At 41.9% G+C, this 26329-nt stretch overlaps 1 protein-coding gene across 1 annotated transcript in view; it reads left to right on the plus strand.

The window, feature by feature from the left end:
• The first annotated feature begins 1525 nt into the window (after positions 1-1525).
• PPM1L (protein phosphatase, Mg2+/Mn2+ dependent 1L) overlaps positions 1526-26329 on the plus strand; it is a 102007-nt gene continuing 77203 nt past the window's right edge. Inside the window, exon 1 of the mRNA XM_074153663.1 lies at positions 1526-2097. Coding sequence (XP_074009764.1) covers positions 1699-2097 — 399 coding nt within the window. The 5' untranslated portion in view covers positions 1526-1698. The remainder of the gene's footprint in view (positions 2098-26329) is intronic.

Raw genomic sequence — 26329 nt, forward strand, 5'->3', positions numbered from 1 at the left:
AATACACATTTTGAGTATTGGGGTTTTTTTGCCATTAAAATGCTGTCTGGGCAAACTCTAATATCAGTTTCATAATTGAGAAATTCCTACTTTGGTTCCCCTTCAGCTGCGAGCCCAGGAATGTAACTGGAGACTCCTTGATTACAATCTTGTAAGATTATCCTCTAGAAAAATCCCGGCACTGTTTTGTTTCTCGGTTTCCCAGGATTTTTAGCAGGTGGGGCTCCAACAGGTCTTCTTATATTGGGGACCCCAGAGCTGGACACAGCACTGCAGGGGGTCTCGCCAGAGCTCTGCAGAGGGGCAGAATCCCCTCCCTCACCCTGCTGGCCACTCTGCTGGGGATGCAGCCCAGGATGCAGTTGGCTTTCTGGGCTGCCATCGCACATTGCTGGCTCGTGTTGAACTTCTCATCACCCAGCACCCCCAGGTCCTTCTCTTCAGGGCTGCTCTCCATCCCTTCTCCCCACAGCCTGGATTTGTGCTCAGGATTGCCCTGACCCCTGTGCAGGACCTTGCACTTGGCCTTGCTGAACTTCAAGAGGTTCACACAGACCCAATTCTTAAGCCTGTTCAGGTCCTTCTGGATGGCATCCCTTCCCTCCAGCGCGTTGACTGCACCACACAGCTTGGTGTCATCGGCAGACAGACTTGCTGAGGGTGCACTCAATCCTACTGTCCATGTCGCCGACAAAGATGTCTGGTCCCTACCCTCAGGGGTAGGTACTGGTCCCAGTACCTACCCCTGAGAAACACCACTCGTCACTGGTCTCCATTTGGACATTGAGTAGTTGATGGCAACTCTTGGAGTGTGGCCATCCAGCCAGTTCCTTATCCACCGAGTGGTCCATCCATCAGGTCTGTGTCTCCAACTTAAGAGACCAGGATGTCATGCACAACAGTGTGATGCACGAGTCCAGGACGACGATGTCGGTTGCTGTCCCCGTATCCACCACATAGGGCTGAGCTATCATGTCTGCACCGGTTCACACCGATCCCCCCGCACCGCCCGGCACCGCCGCCCGGATCTCCCCGGGTCCGGTCCCGCAGCCGCCGCTGGACTACAATTCCCAGAGCCCTCCGCGCCGCCCCCGCCAGCCCGCGCCGGCGCCCCTCCACCAAGGCCGCCGGGGCTTGTAGTCTGGCGGCGGGGGCCGGGCAAGGAGGCGGCGGCGGCGGCGCTCCGCCCCGGGGGAGGGACGGCGCAAGGCGTGGGGGACACGGGAGACAGGTACCCGCGGGCGGCCCTGCCAGGCACCTCTTCGCTGCGGCCGGCTGCTGGCTCCGCGACGCGGCGGGGCGAGCTGCGAGAGCGGCGGAGCGCGGCGGCCTCCCGCGGTGGCCCGCAGGCGGAGCAGCGGCCTAGGGGTTCCCCCCGGGCTCTGAGGGGGGCCGCGGCCGCGAGGGGTGCGGCACCGGCGGAGCCTTCCTCGGCCGGGCCGGGCCCGCTCCTCCACAGGAGGGACGGGGCGCCGCGGGGCCGGTGGCCGGCAGCGGCGGTGCGCGGAGCGGCCCCCCCGAGGCCGCCGCCGGGAGGAGGAGGAGGAGGGAGCGGCGGGGCGCGGGAGTCGGCGCTGCCCGCCCGCCCGCCGGCTGCGCCCCAGCGGAGCATGCACTGACTGGCTGCCTCGGCTCGGAGCCTTCCCAGGCGCCGGGGTGCGCGTTGCATGGTGCGGGGATACACGGTCTCGATAATAAATGATAGAGGATACAATGACTTTGCTGTCTCTGCTGGGTCGGATCATGCGTTACTTCTTGCTTAGACCGGAGACCCTGTTCTTACTGTGCATCAGCCTGGCCCTGTGGAGTTATTTCTTCCACACGGATGAGGTGAAAACCATTGTTAAGTCCAGCAGGGATGCGGTGAAGATGGTGAAGGGCAAGGTGGCCGAGATCATGCAGAATGACAGGCTCGGGGGGCTAGACGTGCTGGACGCAGAGTTCTCCAAGACCTGGGAGTTCAAGAGCCACAACGTGGCTGTCTACTCCATCCAAGGCCGGAGGGATCACATGGAGGACAGGTTCGAAGTAATCACTGACCTGGTGAACAAGACTCACCCCTCCATCTTCGGGATATTTGATGGGCACGGAGGAGAGGCAAGTGCTCAGCTGGAAAAAAAAAAAAAAAAAAGGGGGTGGTGGAGGGGGAGGATGGTTACAGGGCAAGGAATGGACGTGTTCTCCCCCACCAGGTTTGTGTGGTTATCTTGAGACATTGCTGGGGGGGGGGGGGGGGTGTCCTTTCTTCTTGTCGTGGGGGAGGGAGTCTCTAAATAGTGGTTGAGCCACACTCCATTCCCTTTATCTCTCATTACCCCTTCCACGATCGGCGCGGTATAAATGTGTTTATACCCCCTCTGCCCTTTACAGTAGTAAAGGTTTAATTGAAGTAAAAGCTGTTGGAGGTGGCTCTTACGTGCGTGGAATAACGATGATGAGCAGAAACTCCCTAGAGACATCTTTTGTTACAGCGAAGTGTGGTGTGATCTGATTTTGGCAGAGGGCTGGTCTCCCCCTCCTGTCAGGAGCTGTGCTCATCGGCAGTGGTTGGAGAGGAATCCTCTTAAAGGCAGGAGTGTGTGCAGCGTTAAAGCTGGTGTGCATGAAATGTGTCTTCGCAGTAATTTGCTCTCAAGTGAGGACCAGGGAGTCACTGAGAATGAGTATCGTGTTTGTGAATTGCATGTAGTTTTTAAGTCATTACAACTGTGCTGTCATACTTGTCCCCTCCCTAGTGGAAAGCCAGGAAAACTGTCATTTTGAAACTTTCTGGTGTTTAACCTCTTAGCCTTTTTAGGCAGGGTGATTTCTTTTAGGTTGTGCTATGTAATTAGTATTACAGCTTGAAGGGATGCTTCATTTATTACAGATAACAAATATTGAAACTTCTTCTTCCTTTAGGTTTGTGGTGCTGCCACATAGCTTTTCATATAGCACAAAGCACATGTTTCATAACTGTGTAAAAGGACAAAGAATTTGTCCTTGTGTGACAGATTAGCTCTAGCCAACCATTGTGCTGGGTATGAGATCACCTTATGGGTTTTGCTGGGATGATGGAAGCTGGAGAGAAACATTGAAGTTTTTAATGTAAGTGCTCCTGCTGAGGAAGGGTAAGGCAGCAAGAGAGCTTGGGTGCTCTTCCAGCTGCTTTCACAGATCAAGTAGTCAAAAGTCTGTCCCGGAAAAGCATTGGCAGTGACCGGACACTAATGGAGCACAAGGATGGCAGCTGCTGCCCCTCTAAACCTGTAAGTGCTTCCTGAAAAACCCAGGCCTCGGGCACATAATCGGAAAGCTGCTCTTCTGCCTGCATGGTTGTAAAGGGAGTCACTCGTCTGTGCTACTGCTGTCTCACAGTGTCTAGCGTTTTGCCCCCTTTAAAATAATGCAAACACTTGGGATAATGAAAATTGTCAGCCTCGTAAAAAATTCTGGTTGTGATTGAACCCTGTTTTCCTCTTTATGTCTGAATTCAGTTGGGGCGCAGCTGTGCCAACTCTTACTGGCGTACTGGTGCCAGTTCACTGTCCCTTGGCCTTCGAGGAATAAAGGTATATATATATCGCAAACTGGTATACATCTTCTCCTGAAGGGGTATGAGCTCTAATCTAGCTCTAATCGGTGTATTTGGTACATCTCTTGTTTTCTGAGGCTTTGGATGGAAGGTGCCTGTGCTCTGTCTTCTGCTGCCTTCCCCTTTGTTTAAACTGACAGGTTTCCTTGTCTGAACTGATCAGCCAAAACAAGTTTGCAGGAACATGTGTGTCATGTTTTTAAACAGTATTCTGAGATTGTTATGGATAGAAGGATGATATACAGGCTTAGACTTTGGCACTGTGAAAGGGGGATCTTATTTCTTTAATTTTATATCATATATGTATCTTGCCCTACACTTGGTTGCAAGCTCAGTATATTAAATAACCCAAAACTAACAGAGAGAAGAATAGCTACGTGACACGAATGTGCCCTGTATATTTGTTTCTTTGTTTGTTTAGTTGTGGATCTTGGAATTGCATCAGTAAGAGATATTAATGATAATACTTGATCTGTGGAAAGCTCATTTGTCTTTTGTATTCTGATTCCTCAGAACTTGCTTTAATTGATTCAGTGACAAAGTATGAGCCTTTTATGTGAGGCCTGACATTTTGGAAGGTTTAGCAGATCTCTCTCCAAATCTTACTAAAGTTAATATTTTTTAAAATTCATGTATTTAGTATCTCTTATTTATCTTTCAGTGAAATCCCCAGATGTTCTTAGTGGCCTTTACTCCTATGAAAATACATGCCTAATCATTGAGGACATAACGAGTTTTTAGCTTTAGATTTTATGTAAAACTGATCAGAAGAGCATGAAGTATGTGCTGTGCAAAGAGCAAAAAATAAATTATGAAAAATAGGTTTTAATCTAAGCAGGTTTTGTAGTTGTGAGTAGAAAAGAGGGGAGGGAAAAGAAATAGCAAAAATTAATGCTCTTATTTAATCCATGTACATAATAGTAAATTTCAGGTCTCTATCTGAATTGGTTTTCTACATGTCTTATTTTATTTTTTTATTTGTTTGTTTGTTTATTTTCAAAAGATAAATGACTGGAACACTTTACCTACATGTGTAGCAAAGCCTTTGTAAAGATTAAATTTTCCTTGTGGGCTCCCATTGCATTTCTTTACATGTATTTAAAGAACAAAGAACTGCTAATCTCTGCAGTTACATGTGAAACAAACTGTTCTATATGGGGAAAAGCTCTTTTTCCAAACAGACAATACCACAAATGAGATGCTAGATTAATTCTTTCCAGCTATATACAAGGGAGTGTATCTCCTTTAATGACTTCCTGCCATATCATGTTGAAGTGGAAGGATAGAGAAGCATGATTCAAGTAATACGAATTACTGTATAGTGCTAATTTATGAAGATTTCTGGGTTTTGCCTAAATCTTGCCAACATTTTGCATAAATTTTACTTTTCTATTATGTCATTTCCTCTTCCATCTTACAATTTTAGCCTGAATAGGTTGGCAGCCATTTACTTAAATTTTGTGGCTGGCTTGATGAGAAAGCGATACGCAAAAATAACTATTAATGCTCAGTGTTACAACTAAGAATATGGTGTGCTGCAGTAGTTACTTGTTAAAGGCAATAATATTTCAGAGATAAAACTTGATACCTGGTGTGTAGTGCAGTCTTCCTTTGATAAAAAATTAGTTTGTTTCTTGAAGATTGAATAATAATGATGGTGGTGATGATGATGATGCAGAACAGGTAGAGGGCAAAGAAGTAGAGTTAGAAAGAATGAAGAAAAAGGTTTCTGCCTGTTGTCTCACTGAATGACTTTGGCCAGAGAACATTCAACTTAGTCAAAAAAGAAGAAAATATTTAGTTGTTCTCTCATCAGCTTCTTTATAAGGCTTAAAGACAGCTTGAGTGCCTTTTTTGTTTTTTCTTCCCCCTTTTTCCTTTCTTTAGAAGTTTTGGGGCTGTCTAGGCTGGAAGATTAAGAAGTGGCAAACGACGTAAAGGATAAAATAACAAACAATGAGCTTGAAAGCTGAGCAAGGGAAAGGATGGATGCTTAATCAAAATGATTTATCTATTTTAACTAGCATTTACTAAGAGGTTCTTTTCTCAAATATTTAAGGTTTAAGCACTCAGTTTAATGAGATCTCAGTATTAGACAAGAACAAAGTAGCTCAGCTACCATCTGCAGTTTTATGGTTATGGCTCTGTCACATATCATTGTTTTTGCCGAACCCTAGGAGGTGAAGGCTTTAAAAATAATTATAGCAATAGATGGTACCTTATATCCTGTCTTTGCTTGTTTGCAGTCGTAAACTCATGTGGATAACGATGGTGTGAAATTAAAGCTCAGTAACTGTCTCATAAAAAATACCTTGCTCTTTTTATTTCTCTTAGCCTCCTTAAATAGGAACACGGCAGAGCTTGTTCCTTGTGATCTGCAGGTGTGGATAAGAGCATTTTGCCTGATATAATTGGTTTTTCGAGTTGCTGACTTAGTGCTGCAGTATGTGAAATACACCTTTTTGTTTTTATTTGTAGCATGGGGAAAAATTGGGGAGTTTAAATGTGAAAGGAGGGAATTTGCTGTATAAATGGCTCATGTTTGTAATCGCATACAGAATCACTTGATGCTTTGTGTGCTACAGGACCTTGAAATCAGTAGCTCGAACTGTTGGCAGAAGTCTCTGGTTACTGATTAACTTACAAAGACAAAAAAAAAGGGGCAAGGTCAGAAGATAATGGTGAGAGTCCTAACTAGCGTTGTCTGAGAGTATGGAAACGTGAGTGCTGGGGTAAGGCCTGGAGGAAGAGGGCACCCTGCCAGCTGTGTTTAAATGAGCCTGCTGTGCATTTAAAATATAGGTACTTGAAAGCATGATTAATTCCTCCCTGATTCATTGGGGTGAACTTGCTGTCATCTTCAGGCCCGCCACAACAAACAAGTTGCCACAGGGTTAGCTTGGGAAGGGAACTTCTGAAATGCTGTGTGCCACAGTAGTAGCTCCTGTGCATATTCTCCACCTTTAACAAAAATGAGATGACTTAGTCCTCAGTGAAGCTCAACGGGTAAACTACCATAAATTTACCAAATGTGAGGATATCAGCAGAGGAGCTATAAATCATACTGTCAGAACAGGACATGGTATCTGTACACTTCTGTTCATGCCATTTAACATGATTTTTTACCCCTTCACAAACTGATGACCTGAGCTCACCTGCGTGTAGGCTGTGCTATGATGATGAGCATCTTTTCAGGCATTGACAGGGGGAAATGTATTCCATTTAATTGGAGGTGATAGTTGACAGTCGGAAGATAATGTTTGCCTTCTACCAAATATGAACTAATGACCTAATATTTTTATTTTGGTGATCTTTGGATTTTTTCTATTTTATTAGTTTCTGATCCTAATAGCAGAAGATGTTTATTCTGCGTTAAAAGAAGAGACAGCTAACAATTCTTTTTTTATTTTTTTCTAAGTTCATCTGGATCTGCTAATTCTAATTCAAACCTGTTTCTCTGATACTGAACTACTTAAGCAAACTTTGTGAGGAAAATTTGTCCATCATACTTTTGAGTAAAGGCCACTAAGGATTAATGGCTCGAGATTTTATGAAATAGAAGAATAAATCAAACAACAGTTTTGAATTTTTATGGGTGTTATGCCCTAGTTGTAAGGTGAAGCCTTTGAGGCTTTGCAGTTTTTAAAAAGAAACTGCTGGGATGATTTTCCTTTTATAGTAATTTCCTTCAGTTTCTAATCTAGAATCCTCTGCAAAATGCCTAAATGTTTGAATAAATATTTACATAGGTGAGGTTATGTTGATGTGCAAGTCTCAAATCTGCTTATAAATTCCAAACTAGTGGCCTAAAATGTAAGCCAAAATGATATACAGAAACATTTCTGTCATTTTGTTTAATTTATCCAAGTTTTGATTCTTGGATATCATGTTACACGGTTATGGTTTTCACCCTACAAAACCATGCTTATTGGATTTTTAGGTCCACACTATATGCTCATTTGCTGTATAAAACTGTGACTTAAAATTGATTAGAATGGTGTAAAAATATGTAATTGGAAGTAGGAACTCTTATCGCTGCCATTCACAGCTGTATCATTGGGTGTAGAATTGAGTCTTTTTCAATTTTTATAAAAATCAAGAAGTCAATTAATTTTAAATGTAGTCTGCCAGCTTAGCTTGGATCGGTGCTTCCATGTTTGGGCACACAAGCAGCCAACTGATTGCCACTGGTTTAATTAAATCTATTTTGATTCTGAGATGCTTTCAGGTTATGAAAGTCATTTAAGTTTCTCCATGAACTTGAGGAACTCTGGCTACTCCGTAGGAAGTGTTTGCGTGTGTGCTCTTGCTGCGTGGTTGATGCTCAGCAGCTTATCCGTCGCCATAGATGGGGAGGATATTTCACAGCTACTGAACAGGAATGTTCAGACCGCAGTCGTTAGAGTGCCTGGCGCTTTTTAACTTGATAGCCTGCAGTAGCGCTCCAGGGGCCACGTCCTTAGATACATAAGCAATCTCTAAAGACGGATCAAGGCTCAGAAATGAGCAACATCTTAAATTCTTTAAAAATGTGCTGATTTGTACTCCTGATACTGCTTATCACACAACGTAGGCAATGGTGAAAAGTTGTTAGCTAGTCCTGCTTAACCTGGTGTCCAGCCTGGATGTATAATACATAAATTTAAATACAGTTTTGGGGCAGTAAGATTTTGATTGATTCCATTCTGCAGGTCAGGAATTTGGACATTTTTGTGTTTAATAGTGTGAGAGAAAGAAAATTCAGATTATTCTGTCACGTGGGGTTAATTAACATGGCAGATTGCTCTAGCTCTGTCTTGAATGTCATGCTTTCAGTAGCTCTGTTGGACCAGAGCATTATTTCTCTTTCCTCCCTCTTGCTGGAGATCCAAATATTTATGGTGTAAATTGTTCCTTAAAATTGAGTTTTGGCTTCAGGCAGTTTCAATTTTTAAACAGTCTCCTGGCATAGAGATGCTTTGGTTTGCTGCTGTCTAGTTTTTGCCGGTGGCTGCAACTCTCTACAGCAGCTTTGGCTATAGGAAGCCCTATAGCCTTCGCTATAGGAAGGCCCCAAACTAGTTGCTGGGTTCCCATATAGTGGATCCAGCACCTCTAAATTTTCCCCAGCTCTCAGGAGCCTTCAGCCTGGTCCCCCTTTATCTTACCCATCTATCGGGCCTCCTCAGCACATAAGTGTTGCCTTCACAGTAGTGAAACTACAGGCAGTGCTACACCTTGCCTCCATCCCCAGGAGTCTTTGGACATGCTGGTCTCTTTGGAAATGGTCATGAGTGAGATCGGTCAAGTTCTCTGACCCACAAAGGCAATCCAAAAGTATCTGGCACTAATGTTTCTTGAGTCTCGAGGTTCAGGACTTGCTCTTCGCTTCAAGCACAGCACAGATGCTGATCTAGAAAAAGGAGTAAAATGTTTACATAGTCCTTCTGTAGTGCTCTTTGGTTTGAATCTATGCCCTTGAAAGGAGAGTTCCCAAAACTAATTTAAGAGCGGCAGCTGCTATAATTATGCACAGAAATCATATACCTCTAGCTCCACTTCTTCACTGTAGTATTCATTAAAACCTGAAAGTTTAAGTGAGCTCACCCACCCTTTGGACCCTACCACCATCCTCCCAACTCTATGCCCCTGCAAAGCAAGCCTCCTCCCCTATGTCCCCTGCTGTCAGAATTGTAGAGAGGAGGGTGTTGGCCTCTTCTCCCAAGTGAATAGTGACAGGACCAGAGGAAACGATCTGAAGTTGCGGCAGGGGAAGTTTAGATTAGACATTAGGAAGAATTACTTTACTGAGAGAGTGGTCAGGCACTGGAACAGCCTGCCCAGGGAGGTGGTGGAGTCGCCATCCCTGGAGGTATTTAAGGAACGTGTAGACATGGCACTTCAGGGCATGCTCTAGTGCCCGAGATTGTTGGTTTGTGTCTGTGGGGTTTTTTTGGTGTGTGGGTTTTCTTGGTGTGTTGTTTTTTTTTGTGGTTGGACTCGATGATCTCAAAGGTCCCTTCCAACCATGAAGATTCTGTGATTCTGCCCGGGCAATTTTGTGACCATGTTTTTGTAGCTGAGCATCCCATGAACCTTACACCTTCATCCATGCAGGGGATGTTCTACCTCCACATGCTGTGCTCTGTTTGCCAATGGGTCTTTGCACCAGGTAGGTCCCTGTGTGTGCTGGGACCCAAACAGACGCAGGAGGAGCCCTGTGTGTCAGCAGTAGCTGCCTTTGCTGGGGTGCTCATCTGGCATCTCGGGCTGGATGCCAAAGACGAGCAGTAATAGGAGCTGTTGCTGCTCATACCATGTGGCACATCCACGCTGATTAAAATGATCTGCATATTCCTAGTGGTGTGCATGCGTGCACCAGTTTGAAAACCTCTGTAAAGAGTTCGGGAATGTATGCCCTGTGCCATTGCCTTCTGAAATAGGGAGTAGGTATGAGTGAGGCTCTTTTTTTCATTAAAACAGCTTTTATAACTGCAGGTTCCCTTCTGCTTCTGCTGCTGACTAATCAGGTTCATGTTATCATCAACAGTTCACCATCAGTGACTGTCACTAGATACCAGTCTGGCTGGACAGACCAGTTTCTCTGGCTTATGGCCAGCCCAAGAGATCTTCCGTGTAAAAGAAGGTCATGAAGATTTAATCACCCTTTGTCTTTATTAGCCCTGTAGAGTTTCAGTTCATCCTGCAGGTAATAAGACAACAAAGATGACAGGTAAGCAAGCCCAAAAGGAAGTTTCCATCTCTACAAAGATGTACAGACAGACAGCTCGTGATCTCTGGGCTGTTATAAGTTGTATGCAGAATTGGTAGTTGCAAAAAGTTGGAGAATTTCTTTCTTTTGGACTGTTAGTGTGCTTTTGCTCCTGTTGTTTAGCTAGTATTAAACACTTCAGCTAGTGTTTTTATTAAAACAGTTTAAAACTTACTGCCAAATGTAGAGATTTCATTTGAAAGCAGCATAAAGTTAAAAAAATGTAAATTTCATTGCAGTTTACAAGAAAAAAGGTTTGCAGATGCCAGAATACTAATAAATACTTGAGTCAGGGTAAGTAGGGGAGACTGGTAAGAGGGTGTAAATTGTAGTTTGAGTAACTGCCTGTTTATGCCATAAGGCTTGATATTTAGATGGCAGAGCTGTTCCTGATCCGGTATAAGGAACTATCTTGAACTATCTTGATCACATTCAAGAAATAAAAAGAACAGAAAGTACTTCTTAAGACTAGGCTTTCAGGTCTAGAGTAATTTGCAGGCCGTAAAAATAATATGAATGGGAAAATCTACGTTTCTTTCTACTCTTGTAGAAGAGTTATTCCAGGAAAGTAGCTGCTGGGTGGTTAGATATGGCACTGAGCTGGGTCAGGGGCTTGGGCTCTGGGAGGAGCCGCGTCCGAGTTGTCGAGTGATAGAGCAAAGCGGATGAGGGGAGAGGAAGAGGATCGTTCTTTCGGTTGGGTGCCATAACGAACTTCCAAGAGCCGCGTGGCAGCACGGAGTACCAATCCTGCTGCTGCTGATACAAATTGATTATGATGCTGAAACATTGCTGGCTCTCATCATCTCCGACCTTGTCTGATTCACAGCTGTGTGAGCAGCTGACATCTCCAGCCAGACAATCAAAGTACGTGTTTTTACTGCTAAACCACAATGCAATTATCCATAGCACGTCATGTCGGCAAACCTCAAAGCTCCCCTGGAGAAATGAACATTTATTTGCATTTACTTTCAGCGCTAAAATGTTATCCCTTGCAAATTTTCTCATTGTCATAAATGTTGAAAAAGCCTGTATTTCTCAAAATCCCCTTTAGGGGTAAACATTTGATTTTATTAAGTTCTGTCATAATAGCTGAAACTGTCATACAGTAGTGCTTTCAATCAATACGCTTTTTAATGTAATAAATCTCTTTACTTTTTCATTCTCTACCAGATAGAAAACTGCTGGAGGGCTTGAAACATTTCTTCTGATAAGTGAAAGTGCGTGGCCCATAATATAGTTCTCTGGTGTGCCACAGCTCACTTACACTTCTTTAAACTTGCTTTTTAAACGTGAACATGATTTATTTGCAGGTAGTCTACACATGGACTGCACCTCAGAATTGCCTAAACTTTCCCTGAAATGTATGTCTCCTCCAAACACATGCCAAAGCTGAGGTATTCAAATATCTGATTGTGATAAACATTAAATAAAATGCCAATCCAAGGCTACGTGCTTCAGGAATGGAAACTTAAGTGTGGGAGCAGGAGGAAAGGGAAGACAAAGCATGCTCGTCATCTTAGTTTTCTTAATGTTCATAGCCCTGAGCTTTCATCTACTTTTCTGCATTTCAGTGTGAATGTTTTTTTTCTAATTTTTCTAGTTGTTTTTTTTTTTTTAATTACCTAGGTCTTTTTAAAGATGTATAGGACACTATGTAGGATAGTGAAGGTGCTTCTAATGTTTTTTTTTTAAAGGTGACATCTGTATGATAACATTGGTTACAATGGGTTTATTTCTGCTGGGAAGCAAAGAACTTGAACAAGAATCTGGATGATCCCACTGAATAAAACTAGTATATTCATTAGATATTTACTCCCTATCATCCTAAGTTCAGCCTTTTATTGGTATGGAAGAAAAGGGAAATAATGCAGGAGAAGTAGGAACATAACTAGGAGGTAGGTAAAACCAGTCTCTAGTTCACAAGCAGCAATGCTGGGAAGGAGACTGAATCCCATTTCCCCGAAGTGGCATTAACTGGGAGACACCAAACTGACCAAAGTCAGTAGGATTACAGTACATGTAGATGGTTGTGTTATAATTCATATTCTTCTATAATTGAGAATAAACAAGATTTTGTTGTGAAAGGCCTATGATAACGATCACCTGATACTGGGGTGGTGATGCTCAGCACACCTGGTCACTGCTGGTGATGTGAGGACTAAGCCCCCTTGGGTCTGTCTGTGGGCAGGAAGCTGCTGGATTCCTGGTGGAGAGAGGTGAAGGTGAATAGCCTTGTGCTGTGTGCTTGCTGGTCAGGTGTTGGGAGACACAGTTAACTCTGAACCATGACAAGGAAAGTAATTTTTTTAGGAACTGCTTGAAAAAAAAGCTGTTGCTGCTCTTTCTGTCCATGCAATCGCAACCATCCAGTGTTCTTACCAGAATAGCATGACACAGGAACTCTGATGCAGGAAGAGGGTGAGAGAGACCAGAAGTTGAGCTTGGGACTTGAAGAGAAGAATGTGAGTAGAGGAGAAAAGGTAGAGTAGCGCATGTTTTTTGCATTGTAACTTGCCAATTTTAGATTGCTGTAAGACTTGGACATATTTAATAACAGACTGTCCTAGCAAGATCACCAGGCAGCCATAGGAAAAATACTGTCAGTTTCAGTGTAGCATTGTTTATATACTGCCTGAGATTCAGAACCCAAGAGATGTATGTGTGAGGGTTATTTCTGTGGTTTAGGATGAATACTGTTTTATCTCTCTCCGTGTGTTTGAGAGGAACGGAGAAGCATGAGTGTGCATTTTGGCAGCATTTCTTTATGGCTCTTGAAAGAGCACTAACAGTTTTGTAACTCTGGATGCTCTGAAAACTAAACTTTGCCCTCTTTGTTTCTACTGATGGACACTGGTTTGCTGGCACGTATCGACAGTCCTTATTGCTGAGGGCTTCGAGAACAAAATGCAGGACCAGCTGCCTCTTTCATAGTGCCAATTGGCATCGACACGTCAGAGAAGAGCTCCAAGCAGCCCCTCTTCTTGCTTATGTTTCACGCGTAAATAGTAATGTGAGGCGCTACATTAGTTTACAAAGAGATTGGTATGACAGACTTTTTCATTTTGCAAAATATTTTATGCTTTCATATAAAATACATCACATAAGTTTGACTTTTTTTAAAAGGGACTTGCCTTACAACTGCTATTACAGTAGTGGTTTTGGAAGGCAGAGTGATTGAATTCTCTGTGGATGAATGTTGCATAAAAGATTTGTAATCTTTGGCAATTAGGAAATTGTTGCTGAGGTTAATGGTGATATTATTTTTAACTTTGAGGGCAGGAGCAATCTCCTGCCTCCAGGATGGAATTATTTCAATCAGTGCTTTAAATAAGCACTTTCTGTGATGGGTTTAATTGACAAACATTTAAATCATCAACCTGAATTCTTTTTTTTGCTTTAGTATTTATTTTAGCAATTATGCATCAGTACATCAGTACCGATTCACATTATTTTTATTTTATATTGTTTTGGAAAAGGAGAAGGATATTTACAATCAATTATTTATTTGGTGAGATATTTTTTTGCCCTGTTTTTCTGTGGATATTGTAACTGTAAATAAAGGCAGAACAAAAAACTAAATAGGAGGCCAAATAATGTATCTACATTTGTTAAAAGTTACTGAGTGATTTGCATCTAGAACTAATTGTATACAACTTCTTCAGCCCCTGGAGGGTGAATTGATTTGAGAGACGCTTCTGGGACTTTTAAGGTCAGTTTTGTGACAGAGGCCCTCCTATCAAGCATCTCCTCTCAAGACCTGGACTCTGTAGCCAGATTGTCTGTGATGAGGTCAGGTACTGTCTCCTCAGCCTCCAGTTATAACTTGTATTAGAGCAGGACAGACAAGAATTGGAGGTAATTCTGCCTGATCAAGCAAAGCTCTTCGAAGAGAGTGATGATAAGATAGTCAGTAAGTTCAAAAACCCCACATTTTTTCCTGCTTATGAGAACCTGCCATCCTTTAAGGTATTCTTTGCTCGAGTATTGGTGTCTTCACCTAAATCTTCTCAAAGGCTCTGTCCCAGTAGCTCTGGTAGGAGAGATGGTACTTTGATATACCAGTTCAGTAACTGTATTTCTCTTTAACCTTCAGAGGCAAGTATGTGCCATTTCTAATCTGTTATTTTATTAACGTAATAGATTATATTCTCAGGCCCTGAGATATAAATTTTGTTAATAGTTTTATTTTTAAATAATGTGGGTTTTTTTAAAAAGCAACTTTTATCTAATTTATCTGCCTCCTTGTAAAGAACAGTGCTAGTCTGCCTGGTAGTGACATAAAGTAGCTCAAGACAGTAGCTGCATATTGGTTTGTGCTGGAGGTCTGCATGTGGTGACTAGAAAAATACTCTGAGTAAATTAGAATATCTCTTGGGATATGTTGGGGTTTGAACTCCACACTTTCAGTTGCATGAGTTGGAGTGTTTGTATATTCTAAAGTGTTTGTGTAAACTTTCAAGACTGGCAATTGAGATGGCTGCTTCTAATAAACTATAAACAACATTATGATGCCATGGCAGAAGAGCCAAAAGAAAGTGTATCCAGCTGCATATTGGAATTAGTTGTTTCGAATGTAGGTTTTAAAAGCTTTTTTGGCATGTGGGTTGTGCGTCTCTTATTAAGGAAAAACCTGACTGTGAAGGAAGATTAAAATCATGTTGATGAATAATATGAAAGGCCGTAACCTCAAACCTATTATAGTGAAGAGCGGTATTTTTACTGGAATGTTTTGTTACCGAGTTTCCCAGCACTCCCAGTTGATAGGAAAGCTAAATACATTTTCAGTGACAAACACCGTTTAATTGAGATTTTTTTTTTTTATGTACAAATTGAAAACTTAGCATTTTGTCTTTCACAGCGGCTTTAAGTCGACCTCACTGTGCTTCTGACTCAAAAGTATTTCAAAAGTGTGTTACGAAAACATATTATACCTCTGTGAACAGGTGTTTTCAGATCATTTTACAGGCTTAAATTTCTGCTTATGTCCCTTGGCTGGTCTGATACAAGTCAGTAACACGACTGAAAATAGAACTTTATAGTCCCTCTCTCCTCCTCCAGGTGCAACTGCTCCTTTTTTTTTTTCCTCTCTCTCCGTTGGACACCGACATCGTTAACTGTGAGCCTTCCGTTATCTGATGTAACGCCATCACCTGCCTGCTGGGTTTTGCACTCTTCAGTTCTGTTTCTTAATGTGGTTATCAAGAAAGTAATGGCACCTAAGACCCAGCAGCATCAATGCTTGTTTCACATTACTAGCGTTGATCTTACTGGTTGTCTTTTATGCTAAAATAATGTTACTGATGTCTCCCTGTCACTGTGAGAAACCCTGATTTGAACCTGGGGCAAGCGCTGTGCTACTGTCTGTCATATTTTAAATTAATTCTTTCAGCATTCTGTTGTGAAACAGAATTTTTGGTTTAAAAAGTGATCTAAATTACAAGGCATGAGTGTGAGAGGATGACCAGCTGTTAGACATGACATGAGAAGGGTGAGGAGCACAGCTGGTTTCTCGTTAAATGAACTTCTGGTCCCGGTGGCTGGTTTGATAGCTGAAACTCGCTGCGGATGTCACGAACTCATCACGCGCCTGACCTGTGAATCTGGCACTTGGTCAGTCATTTCTGGAGCTGGAGGGGGTCTGCCTGGCAGTTTCAGGAGACCCGAGCACGTAACCAATTAACTGAATTAACCCCCAGAGCTTCTAGCCCTTCTCAGTGCTACTGTGCAGGGGGAGAAGCCGAACATAATCTCTGTGCTCACCTGCTTCTCTGGAAGGGGGACTCGATGTTCCCTTTCTCTGCCAACAAGAGTCTTTCAGTGTAGGGAGCTAACGGCAAGACTCGAAAACTTGGCATAATTTGTCCTCTCTTGAGCAACATAAAGGAGAGTCACTGCAAACAATCTACTGCTTGCAATTTAACTGCTGCAGGTGTTGCAGTGTGGGTTCCTCAGGCGGTACACTTTCTCCTCTCTAATTTTCTGGTCTTGAGAGTTAAATAAATGCCCTGGAAGACTTAAATCTTCTGGAAGCTTTTGATCCAGGAGACCAACTTCTAAGAGGCCGGGAATGTGAACACAGCAGCAGTGTGGAGGCTGGAAGTGAGTATGGGTAACTTTTCTGATTTAAATAAGGAAAGAAAAATTAAATTAGGCAACACAGGGGTTTTTTTATTCTTTTAATGAAAAACCCCAGAAGATCTAGTTGTGTTTTTCGTTTTGACTTTCAAAGTTAAGTTAATAAAACATTTAAGACTGCCCGATCTTTCTTAAATTAAAGTGCTGTATCACAAGAAAATTGCCTTTAGCAGCGAGGAGTGTTTCAACGTGAAGAGGGATGAGTTGGGAACAATAAAAGGGAATTAAATGAATTAATATGGGAGTGGGGTGTCTGTGTTTTACTGTGTTTCTGTATGGCCACGTGAGGAGAGGAAATCAAATGAACCCAATGAAGAAAACGGGTGTGTACCGCAGCTGAACAGGGATCTTACTATTGCCTAAAGCTTAAACAGCTCCACACCATTGGAAAGAGCCTACGGGCATTATTTTTGTGCAACAAGAATTAGTGAGATACTAAACAAAATAAAAAAGAGAGAGAGATATGATGGATGTTCAAAAGGAGCACTCATCAGTGTAAATATTTTGTAGGGGTAAGTAATTAGTAGTAGGAATGAGCTAATCCCCAGTACCTGAGCTGCCAGAAAACCAAGATTCCCCAATAAACAGTTTCAAAATGCATCACCATTGCCTTCTCTACTTCAGTCATTAAGCTGTAATAGCCAGGAGCTTATTCACATATGAGTTCAAGAGCCCATCATGAAGCTGTCTTTATAGGAAGAAAAGGAGTCAAAATGCTCCAGGAAAGCTTTTTTTTTTTTTCACTAAAGCACCTCTGCAGAGGCCATTGTCCTGGGGAACACAGTTCCCAGCAATGTACTTTGGGAGTTCGGTGAGCACCTCTTTGCATCTGGATTTTGAAAGCACTGGCCCGGATTCCCGCGGGCATATGCAGGTGTACAGACACCTGCAGGGAACTCAAACTGGCAGCTCTGTGGTTTTTCCTCTAACTCTCTGCTGTGATGCTCTAGGTTGATAAATTAGAGAAGGATCCGGGCTGTTTCAGGAGTTATCAGTGTTCCCTGCACTTCAGTAAGAGATCTGAAATCAGTGTTTCTTTGACCTGTCCTGGTTGTGCAGCGTTACTATCTCAAATGTGATAACTTTAAATATTTGAGACCATTTGAACCACCTGAAATTAGTAAACATGTTAATGGTCTCTTATTTGCATGAACTTGAAAAGAGCAGAGCTATTTTAAATTACAGCTGAATTCCAGAGGGACCAAAGTAAGGATGGGCTCAATTGCCTGGTGCGTACCTCACACTTCTGTCAGGTACCTACTGGTTCTGGGGCATGTACCTGAAAGGCGAGACGTAAGTGCAGGCTTTCTTATCGTGGTCTTCCTCTTTCATTAGCAGAATTTATCGCATTTTGGGACACTATTTACAGCATAAATAGAGCTTGACTTCTTAATTTATCAAAGAATAGAAGTTGAAGATCTCATCAGTCCAAAGTGAGATTTGAGGAAAAGTTTAAAAAAATAAAAGTGAAACAAGCCAAGTCTTTTCCCTTCCTTTCTGTAGGAAAACAAGATCAATTCATTTGTTTCTTAATTAATTCCGGTAAAGATAAGAATATTTGTTTCAGCCTGAAAACAAAGGTTGAAACAAGGATCAAGAGGGACCCATGTACTGAACTGACTTATGGAAGCTGGCTTTGTTGTGCGTGTGTGTGTGTGTGTAATGATCATGGACACTGCTGCTCCTGCAGCTGGATAGCTCTGTCTTGAGGACCTTCTAATGAAAGCCACCACCAGCCCAGACAGAAGCAGTGACAACACAAAAACATCTGTGTGCGTGGGCAGCTGTAAAGAGAAGTTTCTGAGTTTTCTTAGGTATTCATCAACCTCTTCTGTTTCCAGTTGTGTTGTTTCCAAAGCTCTTGATAGAAGAGTTTTTTGTTGTTTGGGACAGAAGTGAAAAAGGAAAGATGACTACTCTGTGAGCAAGATGCACAGGCTCTTAATATATTTATGTGTATTTTGTAACATCGGGTATTCCCATGCTGGACTGGGAGGTGGTATAAGAGTACAATTGCATAGCCCTGGGTATCAGTATCTCTCTCCTAATTGCAGTGGACCGTAATAATGTACTTCTAGATTTGCAGAGAGCCAACTCCTGCTTTGCCAGATGAGTTCTTAATCAGGAAAAAGAGCATCTTGTACAGAAGCCTGAGGCTATAATGGATTTAACGCTCATTTTAAACGTGTCTTAAGAAGAGGAGAAATACTGTAGTAGAATGCACAATTGTCTCAGGTTATGATGGTTTGGAGATGAAGGCAGGCCTGTACCCCCTCACCGCTGTGACTGTGGCATGTGCAAGCTTGTTTGAGCCATCTCGAGTACCACATCTCATGTAGCTGTTGCACCACCCTTTGAGGCTGAATAATGATGTGTAAAGTTAGCCTGTGTGCGTCTCCTTTTTACAACAGCCACATGCTGGCAATATGCAAAGAAGCTATTTAAAATAAGCACTTCAGCACAGTAGTATAGATTATCTTCAGTATAAATAGATCTTCTGCTGTCTCTGCCAGACCTACTTAATTCCTCTTCGTTTTTCCCAACAACAAAGTTGAAATGTTTAACTGCTTAAATGAAATATTTGTTAGCTGTTGTGGGAGTTAGTACTTGGTATTCGTGCATGAAACCGGATCATTGTTCATTAGGTTGGAATTGGGATTTCTAGGTAGTGAGAGAAGATAAAAGTGCTGTATGAGAGAATTTACTACTAATTATTCATTTTGTGGATGTTAGGTTTTGTTGTTTTATATACAGCTTTTAAAGTATAGACTTTAAATACTTATATCCTGTCTTGAAGGCTGAATTCCAATCTGAATTTGACGATCTGGATTTAGATGGTATTGAAACATGAATAGGGAAGCTTGCAAAGCACTATCCAGCACTGTATCTGGATTTCATCAGAGTTAGTCATGCTTCTTTTTATCTGGACAAGAAATTTGCATACATACTCATTTAATGAATCAAGCGTGGGGAGAAACATTCTGCGTGTTTGGTCATAGCGTGTACGTAAACAGTAGGAGGTCAGACTCCAAAACGTAACTGTTCTTTTTAAGTTGAAAGCAGATAATAACCATAAAGGTTTCATACATGGAAAATATATTTAATAGAGGTTTATTGACAGCTAAGAGAGGTCTTATTTAAAATGAAAGCTGTTACTACATGGGTATAAGTTTAAGGTCAGTGACATTTTGCTTTCATTGCTTATAGGTATACAGCTTGCTTGTGATTTAATTGTAGGAAGGGGATGGTTTGCCTGTAATCCTTGCTGTGTCAATGCAGAATGAATTTAACAAAGGAGGTGATTAGAGAGTTTGTTGGTGTAACTTTTTGCTCCCACTTCTTAACAGTTGCCTAAAACTGCCCTAAAAGTTAAGTTTATACATTTTGTAAACTGTCCATACAGTAAAAACTGTAGATTTATATTGGCTGAATAATTCATTGCTCCCGGTTGTAATCCTGATGTGACTGCTGCCTTTCCCACTGCAGCTTAAAGTTCTCAAGACTTCTTTAGTTGCAACGCATTCATCTAGATGAAATGGAAACAGAACTTTGAGACCAAAAAAGAAATGATTTAGTGCGTGGAAAGAGATTAGGAAGAGCAAAAAGCGGATAAGAAATGCAACGTTGTGCAGCTGTATCAAATCCATTTCTGCTTTTTGTTAGGATGTCCAGGACTAGTAGTTCGTCCTTTCGTGATTCTCCCAGATGGTGTTTTCCATCCTTGTTTGGCTGACAGAAGATGACTGGAATGACAACTATTTATTATGTCAGGGGAACGCCTTGGGTGGACAGCGGTCTTGCTCGGCGGGAACTCGTTCAAAGACTGTTGAGCTAATATGTGCTAATACAGGAAAACAGAGGCCATGAAAGAGGCGTGTAAAGTATGAGGGAGAACTCAATTAATTAAATTTTCTTCCATCTTAAAAAAAGGTGGAGGTTTCTTTAGCAAAAAGATAAGAATACTTGAATGAAACTGTGATATTTCAACAATTGAAAAAGAGCAAGAGGTCTCACTGAAAATTTGCTATTTGAAGGTTACAGCTGCTCATCAACAAAATTTATCAGAGCCAAATATTGGGAATGGACATTTCAAGATAGATGAATTCATCTAGAAGAGGAAGAATCTGTGAGCATTATTGGTGTTTAGGTCTCTATTAGTCAAGAGGGTCTTGAAGATTTGTTATTTTGAATTGTTCCAAGTGAAACAATAGGAAATGTTTTTTTAGTACCTCTGTAAAGCTGCATAAGCATGTCAGAGATTGAGGATTTGCTGTGTATATTATATCTGCCATTGAAATGGAATGGTAGTATACAAAAACTTGTTTCACTAATTCTTTCATTGTGGAAACCACATTTCGCTTTCAAAATATTTTGAGTGTCTATTGTAAACATGATCCTTTAAAATAATTTTTGCATTTATCAGTCCAATCTTAAATTAATCCCACTTAATATATGACTTCCCTTGAGAGAAATAATGCCATTTTAAAATCTGGATGTAGTTATACTCATGCGCTGTGATTATTTCATCTTCCTCACTCCTGTAATGCTTTAGTCTGGCTTTGAAGTAATGACCATCCCGTGGTAAATACTGATTGCAGTGGTGTCCTCCAGAGTTCAGTGCACATTCTCTTCTTGAAAAGTAAAGTTTGGAAAACTCACTTTGAATTCTTTGCATATCAAGGGAAGGTAGAAAAGAAGAGAAACTTTTGCCATATTATAAAGGCTGTTAATCTCTAATAACTACATCTTTTCAGTCTGAATTTGATTCTTCTACATTGTGCCAAAACCATATGATTATTAGTTTTTTGAATTTCTGAACTACGTTGCAGAAATCGTGCAGCAGCGTATGGAAGACTCTTCTACGCTGAAGAAGAGACAAGTTCTTTAATTTATCAACCGAGCAGCTGTGTTGCAAGAAAACATCTTAATCTAACCTTGAGAGACATGGAAATACACTTTTTGGAAATGACCATTACAGCTGTGATGCAAACTGACAAACACTTGCTGGCAGAGCAAGTCTGTCTGGGATAAGAAATTGAAATAGTTTGAATTAATCTAATTTTTTTCATAGGAGCAAAGCCAGAAGTTGAAACGGAACTCATGTGTAAGTTGACAGCATTTTGACTGGACACAAGCAGTTTCCTTCCTTCAGTGCTCAGCAGTTCAGTAAAGGAGAAAAAAGAATAGTCTTGCTAGTCCAGTAGACCTCAAAATATCATCCATAGCTACAACAGAGAAAAAGGAACTGATAAGCGTAGAATCATTAGTTAAAATTATCTAATTTGTCCCGTGACACAAACACCTATTTGTTTGCAAAATCTATAAATCTATTGGGTGACTGAGTAGGAAAAAGCCATTGCGAGATAGAGGTCAAACGCTGAAGTTCAAGATGTTATAAAAAGACTTTAGCACATGGAAAATCTCCAGTCAGTGGGCAGAGCTGGCAGGGAGTTGATAAATCTTTGCGCGAGTGGTCACTGCTATGAATTCCCAGCTGTGAAGTTACTCTGGCCTTCCAGTACAATGCTGACTTCCAAACACCTATTAATGTGCTAATTTTTTCATGCATATTTTTTCATTTGAATATTTTCCAGTTTGAGATTTTCTCTAGCTGTGTTAAGATGTCTGTAGCAGGATGTGTCTCGGATGCGGTCTGTTGCTAGCCGCTCTCGCCTGTCTGAGTTAATGTGATGTTATTCCCCATCTGCTTTTTCCTTTCTCCTACATAAAAAACTTTGCACTGAAGCGTACAGCCCTCATCTTCTGTTTGTAATTAGGAGAAAATGTCTTACCGTATTTTAGGAGCACTTAACTCCATACAGTGTCTTGAATACGTGACGACATGTTCAAGCGATGCTCACAAGTAACCGCTGCCTTGGACTGCCTGCAAGGAAGAACGTTTTCTTTCTTTGTGATATATTAAGATCCAGTTGCTATTCCTAAATATACGTGAAATTAAATATATATTTCTTCCAAGGCAGGATTTTATATATATCTAAACAAATATTTTCCAAGGAGTGGTCCTTGCTTTGTTTTATCAGAGAGGCCACAATTATTTTACCACAAATGGCAAAAGTAAATGCAACCTAATTTGTTCTCCGTGACACCGCCTGTGTGCCTACAATAATCCTTCCCTTGCTGTTCAGTTAGAGATGCTGTGTCTGGAGAGAGGGAACATCCTAACCAAGATGCTGATTAAATGTCTAAGTGGTAGAAGAAATTTATTTATATATAATCAGTCAGCTTTCTTAGGTCATGTGTCTTTTGATTCAGTCCGCTGATCAGCAAGATGAGGAATATATGTCAGATACACAAACACGCACGCACACACACTGGCTCACAAGTGAAGTCCTAGTCTTTAAATGCAGAAATAAAAATCCTCAGTGTGATATTGGGCATAAAATGTTTGTGTAAGACTTAAAGTGGCAAAAATTGGCAATAGTTCGTTTAGATTGCGTGCTAAATTCAGATGCCATTGTGGCAAGAATGAAGTAGAGGAAAGTCCAAAATGCAAACTGCTGTTCCACTGAAGCCTGGAGGGCAACAAAAAGTTTCAAGAGGCACAATGGGAAATTTGCTTTGATTTTAGCAGTTCTTGGCCCAATCAAAAAGTTATTAGTAAACAGAATCGAACTCTGTGGGTCAAAGCTTCGCGAAAATATTATTTTAACAAGTACACTTAAAACATTTAACAGAGTCTGATTAGCCCTGTGGATTGGGGGAAATGAGGAAACGGCTCAAGAGTTACATATTGCTGGCTGATCAAAAAATCTGCACTCCACTGTCAGCCTTTTAGAGCTGCAGATGTGGAAAACGGCAGATGTGGCAGCAATCAGCATGAGAGAGCAGTGCCAGCGTCGTGGGGAGACATCGGAGTCCTTTGCCTTTCAGGTGGTCCTGGTGTTCTCTGCCTTTGAGAAAAACCTGCCTTTATACCTTTATACTAGTAGAAAGAAAAATATCCTAATAATTCTGAAATTTTGTTTTAAAACATTTGTCTGAAGTATTTCAAAAACCAATAATACGGTAAATACATGTATTTTGGTGGCTCTTTTAGTGGAGTATGTTGTACCTTCTTTAAAAAGAAGAAAAAACAATTACAGTAGAACATCTCAGTTACTGGACACCGTGTAAAAAGCATTAATGCACAGTGAGTAATACCGTCTAAAGTTAGACTAGGTATCATCAGGAAATTTGCCATATGTAGAGCTTCCTGCTTTGGATTTAGAGTCACAGAGTAGGTTTCTTTCCTATCTCATCAAAAATAGCTCTAGCCAGGCTTCCACAGACTGTACCCCGTATTTTCTTACGGTTCACCTCTATGCAGAGCTTCCAGTAGATTGGCATTTAATGTTTGCACTAAATTACTTTGCATCAACATAAAGTTCTTAAAAATCCCCTGGCGCAGTGTCCTGTTTCACCCTGTATCTACCCTTTTAACTGGCAGAGCTGCTTTCTGCCTACCCTACTCGTTTTCTTCTTCTTCTGGACACTCGGAAAACTAGAGTTAAAAGTTTTCTGTCTCACTGTTGGATCAACTCTCCGTGGACTTTGCTTCCTCCACAGCTTCACTGTGCTACCAAAAAAAAAAAAAGGAGGGCATTCCTAATTCCACAGTCCCCCTTGGGTACTGTCCTAATAAAAACCCAGAAATGAGGTTGTTTTATGTAGCCAGGTTGGCGATGCCTCGCTCAGCCAAAAGATGGGTGGTTTTGCAGAGTTTGCTTTTGTTGTTCATAGCCTGCTATATCATAGCAAACAAACAAGCAAGTGAAATAAAAGCCCGCAGAGCTTCTTCACCGAGGTGAGAGTGACTTTTTCTGCCAAGCTGTGTGTTCTATCCGGTTGAAATTAGCTAAAGGCAACCAACTAGTTCAAAGCTACCAGCTCCCTGAGATCTGACCCCAGGTGAGCGTTACTGGGGATCCCTCCACCAGTTGCAGGTTCCCTCCTCGGCCACAGCACCCAGCTGTGCCTGTGCTCACAGCTGCTTGTGCTCTAAAGTGAAAAATACTAATACTAAACTAAACTAGTTTAACTTAATACTAATTTATTCCAGTGGGATGACTGAAACTGCAAAAGTGGTTTTTACTTCTCGTCGAGGCACGTGTATCGCAGCTCATCTGCTCAACAGTAAGTTGCTCAGCACAAGGCACCAGGATGTGGGTTCGGGGTGTCAAGCTGATCTGAAAGAGGCCGTTTCCCCTCGCTGCTGCCCCGACCTTGCCTTCCTCCTGCCCCAACACTTGACTTGCTGTCAAGAACTGCTTCAGAAAGTTAAACTGGCAGAAGCTGGGTTTTTTCCAGCTGGTATCTACAGGCGTGAGCTCACCCCAGAGCCAGTGGGAAGGGAGGAGAGGGGACCTAGGGCAGGACCACCACTTAGGTGGGTTTCAATGCACAAACATTGGTTTTTCTGTGTAAACATGTCAGAAGAACCTGTTTTTCCTTGTAAGGGCAGTGCCTCAGGTTTGGCTCCTTGGGGCAATCTTCAAGTATTTCTGTGACTCACTCTCTGCTGTTTCCTACTCCCCCCCAATCTTTCTGTGTGGTTTTTACACCTGTGTCTCGTTAGAAATTTTTTCCTGTTCCTTTTCAAACTCTTCACTGCCTCCAAAGATTACCTTAGCTCCTGTGGCCTTGGTGTTACAAGTGTTCACTGCTCGCCACTTCCTGTGTTGTTTTTTTAAATTTGTATGTCTAGTTTTGGATGTTAAACTGCTTGTAGTTTTGAGTCAGACTGGGAAGCTATGGGAGAAGTAATTGATTCTTTAGAAACGTTACAGAGGTGTGGGAGACTAGCAGTGTTGCTTTCCTGCATGCTTTTTTTTAAACTACAGCAGCAGAAGCCAGCCATAGTTCATGTTTTGCGAAGGAATATATTTTGTGGGAAGAAGGCAGGAGAGGTAATTAAGGTGATGTTTTGAGTGCATGGGTTTGTGTGTGCATCCATTGTGCTGGGGTACAATGAATTACTTGTCTCTCATATGATAAACTGTTATTGCAGATTTAAAAGTGCTTCATAATACGTGAGGCATAGTAGAGACAGAGCAAATCTCCCCAAAGGCTATATTAATATTCATTACAGAGTTAACAGCATTACAACGCTGCAAAACAGACATAATATATAGAGAGGAAACTTTGTGGGTGTTGAATCTGAGGACTCTCTGATCTAAAAGTAGCTGCTGCACTTTTGGAACTGAAGAATCTTGGCAGCAGGAGTAACAGCACTTCTCTCCTTCCAGCCATTAAAAGGCAAGTAAAATACAGCATTGCAAAGCCTTTATATTTTGAGCTCCATAAATTGAGTTGGAAAAGATACACAGGTCTCCTGGCAGTGGCTCTAGGCAACCTGTCGTGAAGCCCATAGAAACTCAAGTGATGTGTCATAACCTGGCAGTTCTGGAGTCTCTTAAAACCGGCTTGCAGTACGGCTTCCCAATGAAATACCTCCCTCGATGTGTGCGTGTCTCCTGTATTAAACTAAATCTTAGACACTGAAGCCACTGCTCTGCTTAAAAGAAAGCTGTTCTCTGTGTATGCATCTTTGAATTTGTGCAGCGTTCTTAATGTTAACAAATGTTTTATTCTTAGCGATGGGCTTGTGAAGTAAGCAGTAGCCTTTTACAGACAGAAGGTGGCTAAAATGGAGCAGCGTGTTCCTAGAAAAACGGTGTCACTAGAAGAGAAAAGGGACCGTCTCCACACCAATGGTTGGAATAGGAGTTACTGGGGATAAATGAGCTCCGTGCAGCAGAGGATGAGGGAGCTGATGGTGTTTCTTCTGTGCTGGGCCACTGCTAGTCTGGTTCCGCTCTAAAGCAAGATGATGGTGATAAAATCCCAAATAATCAATAAATAAAATC

This window comes from Numenius arquata, chromosome 9 (assembly GCF_964106895.1).
Source record: "Numenius arquata chromosome 9, bNumArq3.hap1.1, whole genome shotgun sequence".
Taxonomy (NCBI): Eukaryota; Metazoa; Chordata; class Aves; order Charadriiformes; family Scolopacidae; genus Numenius; species Numenius arquata.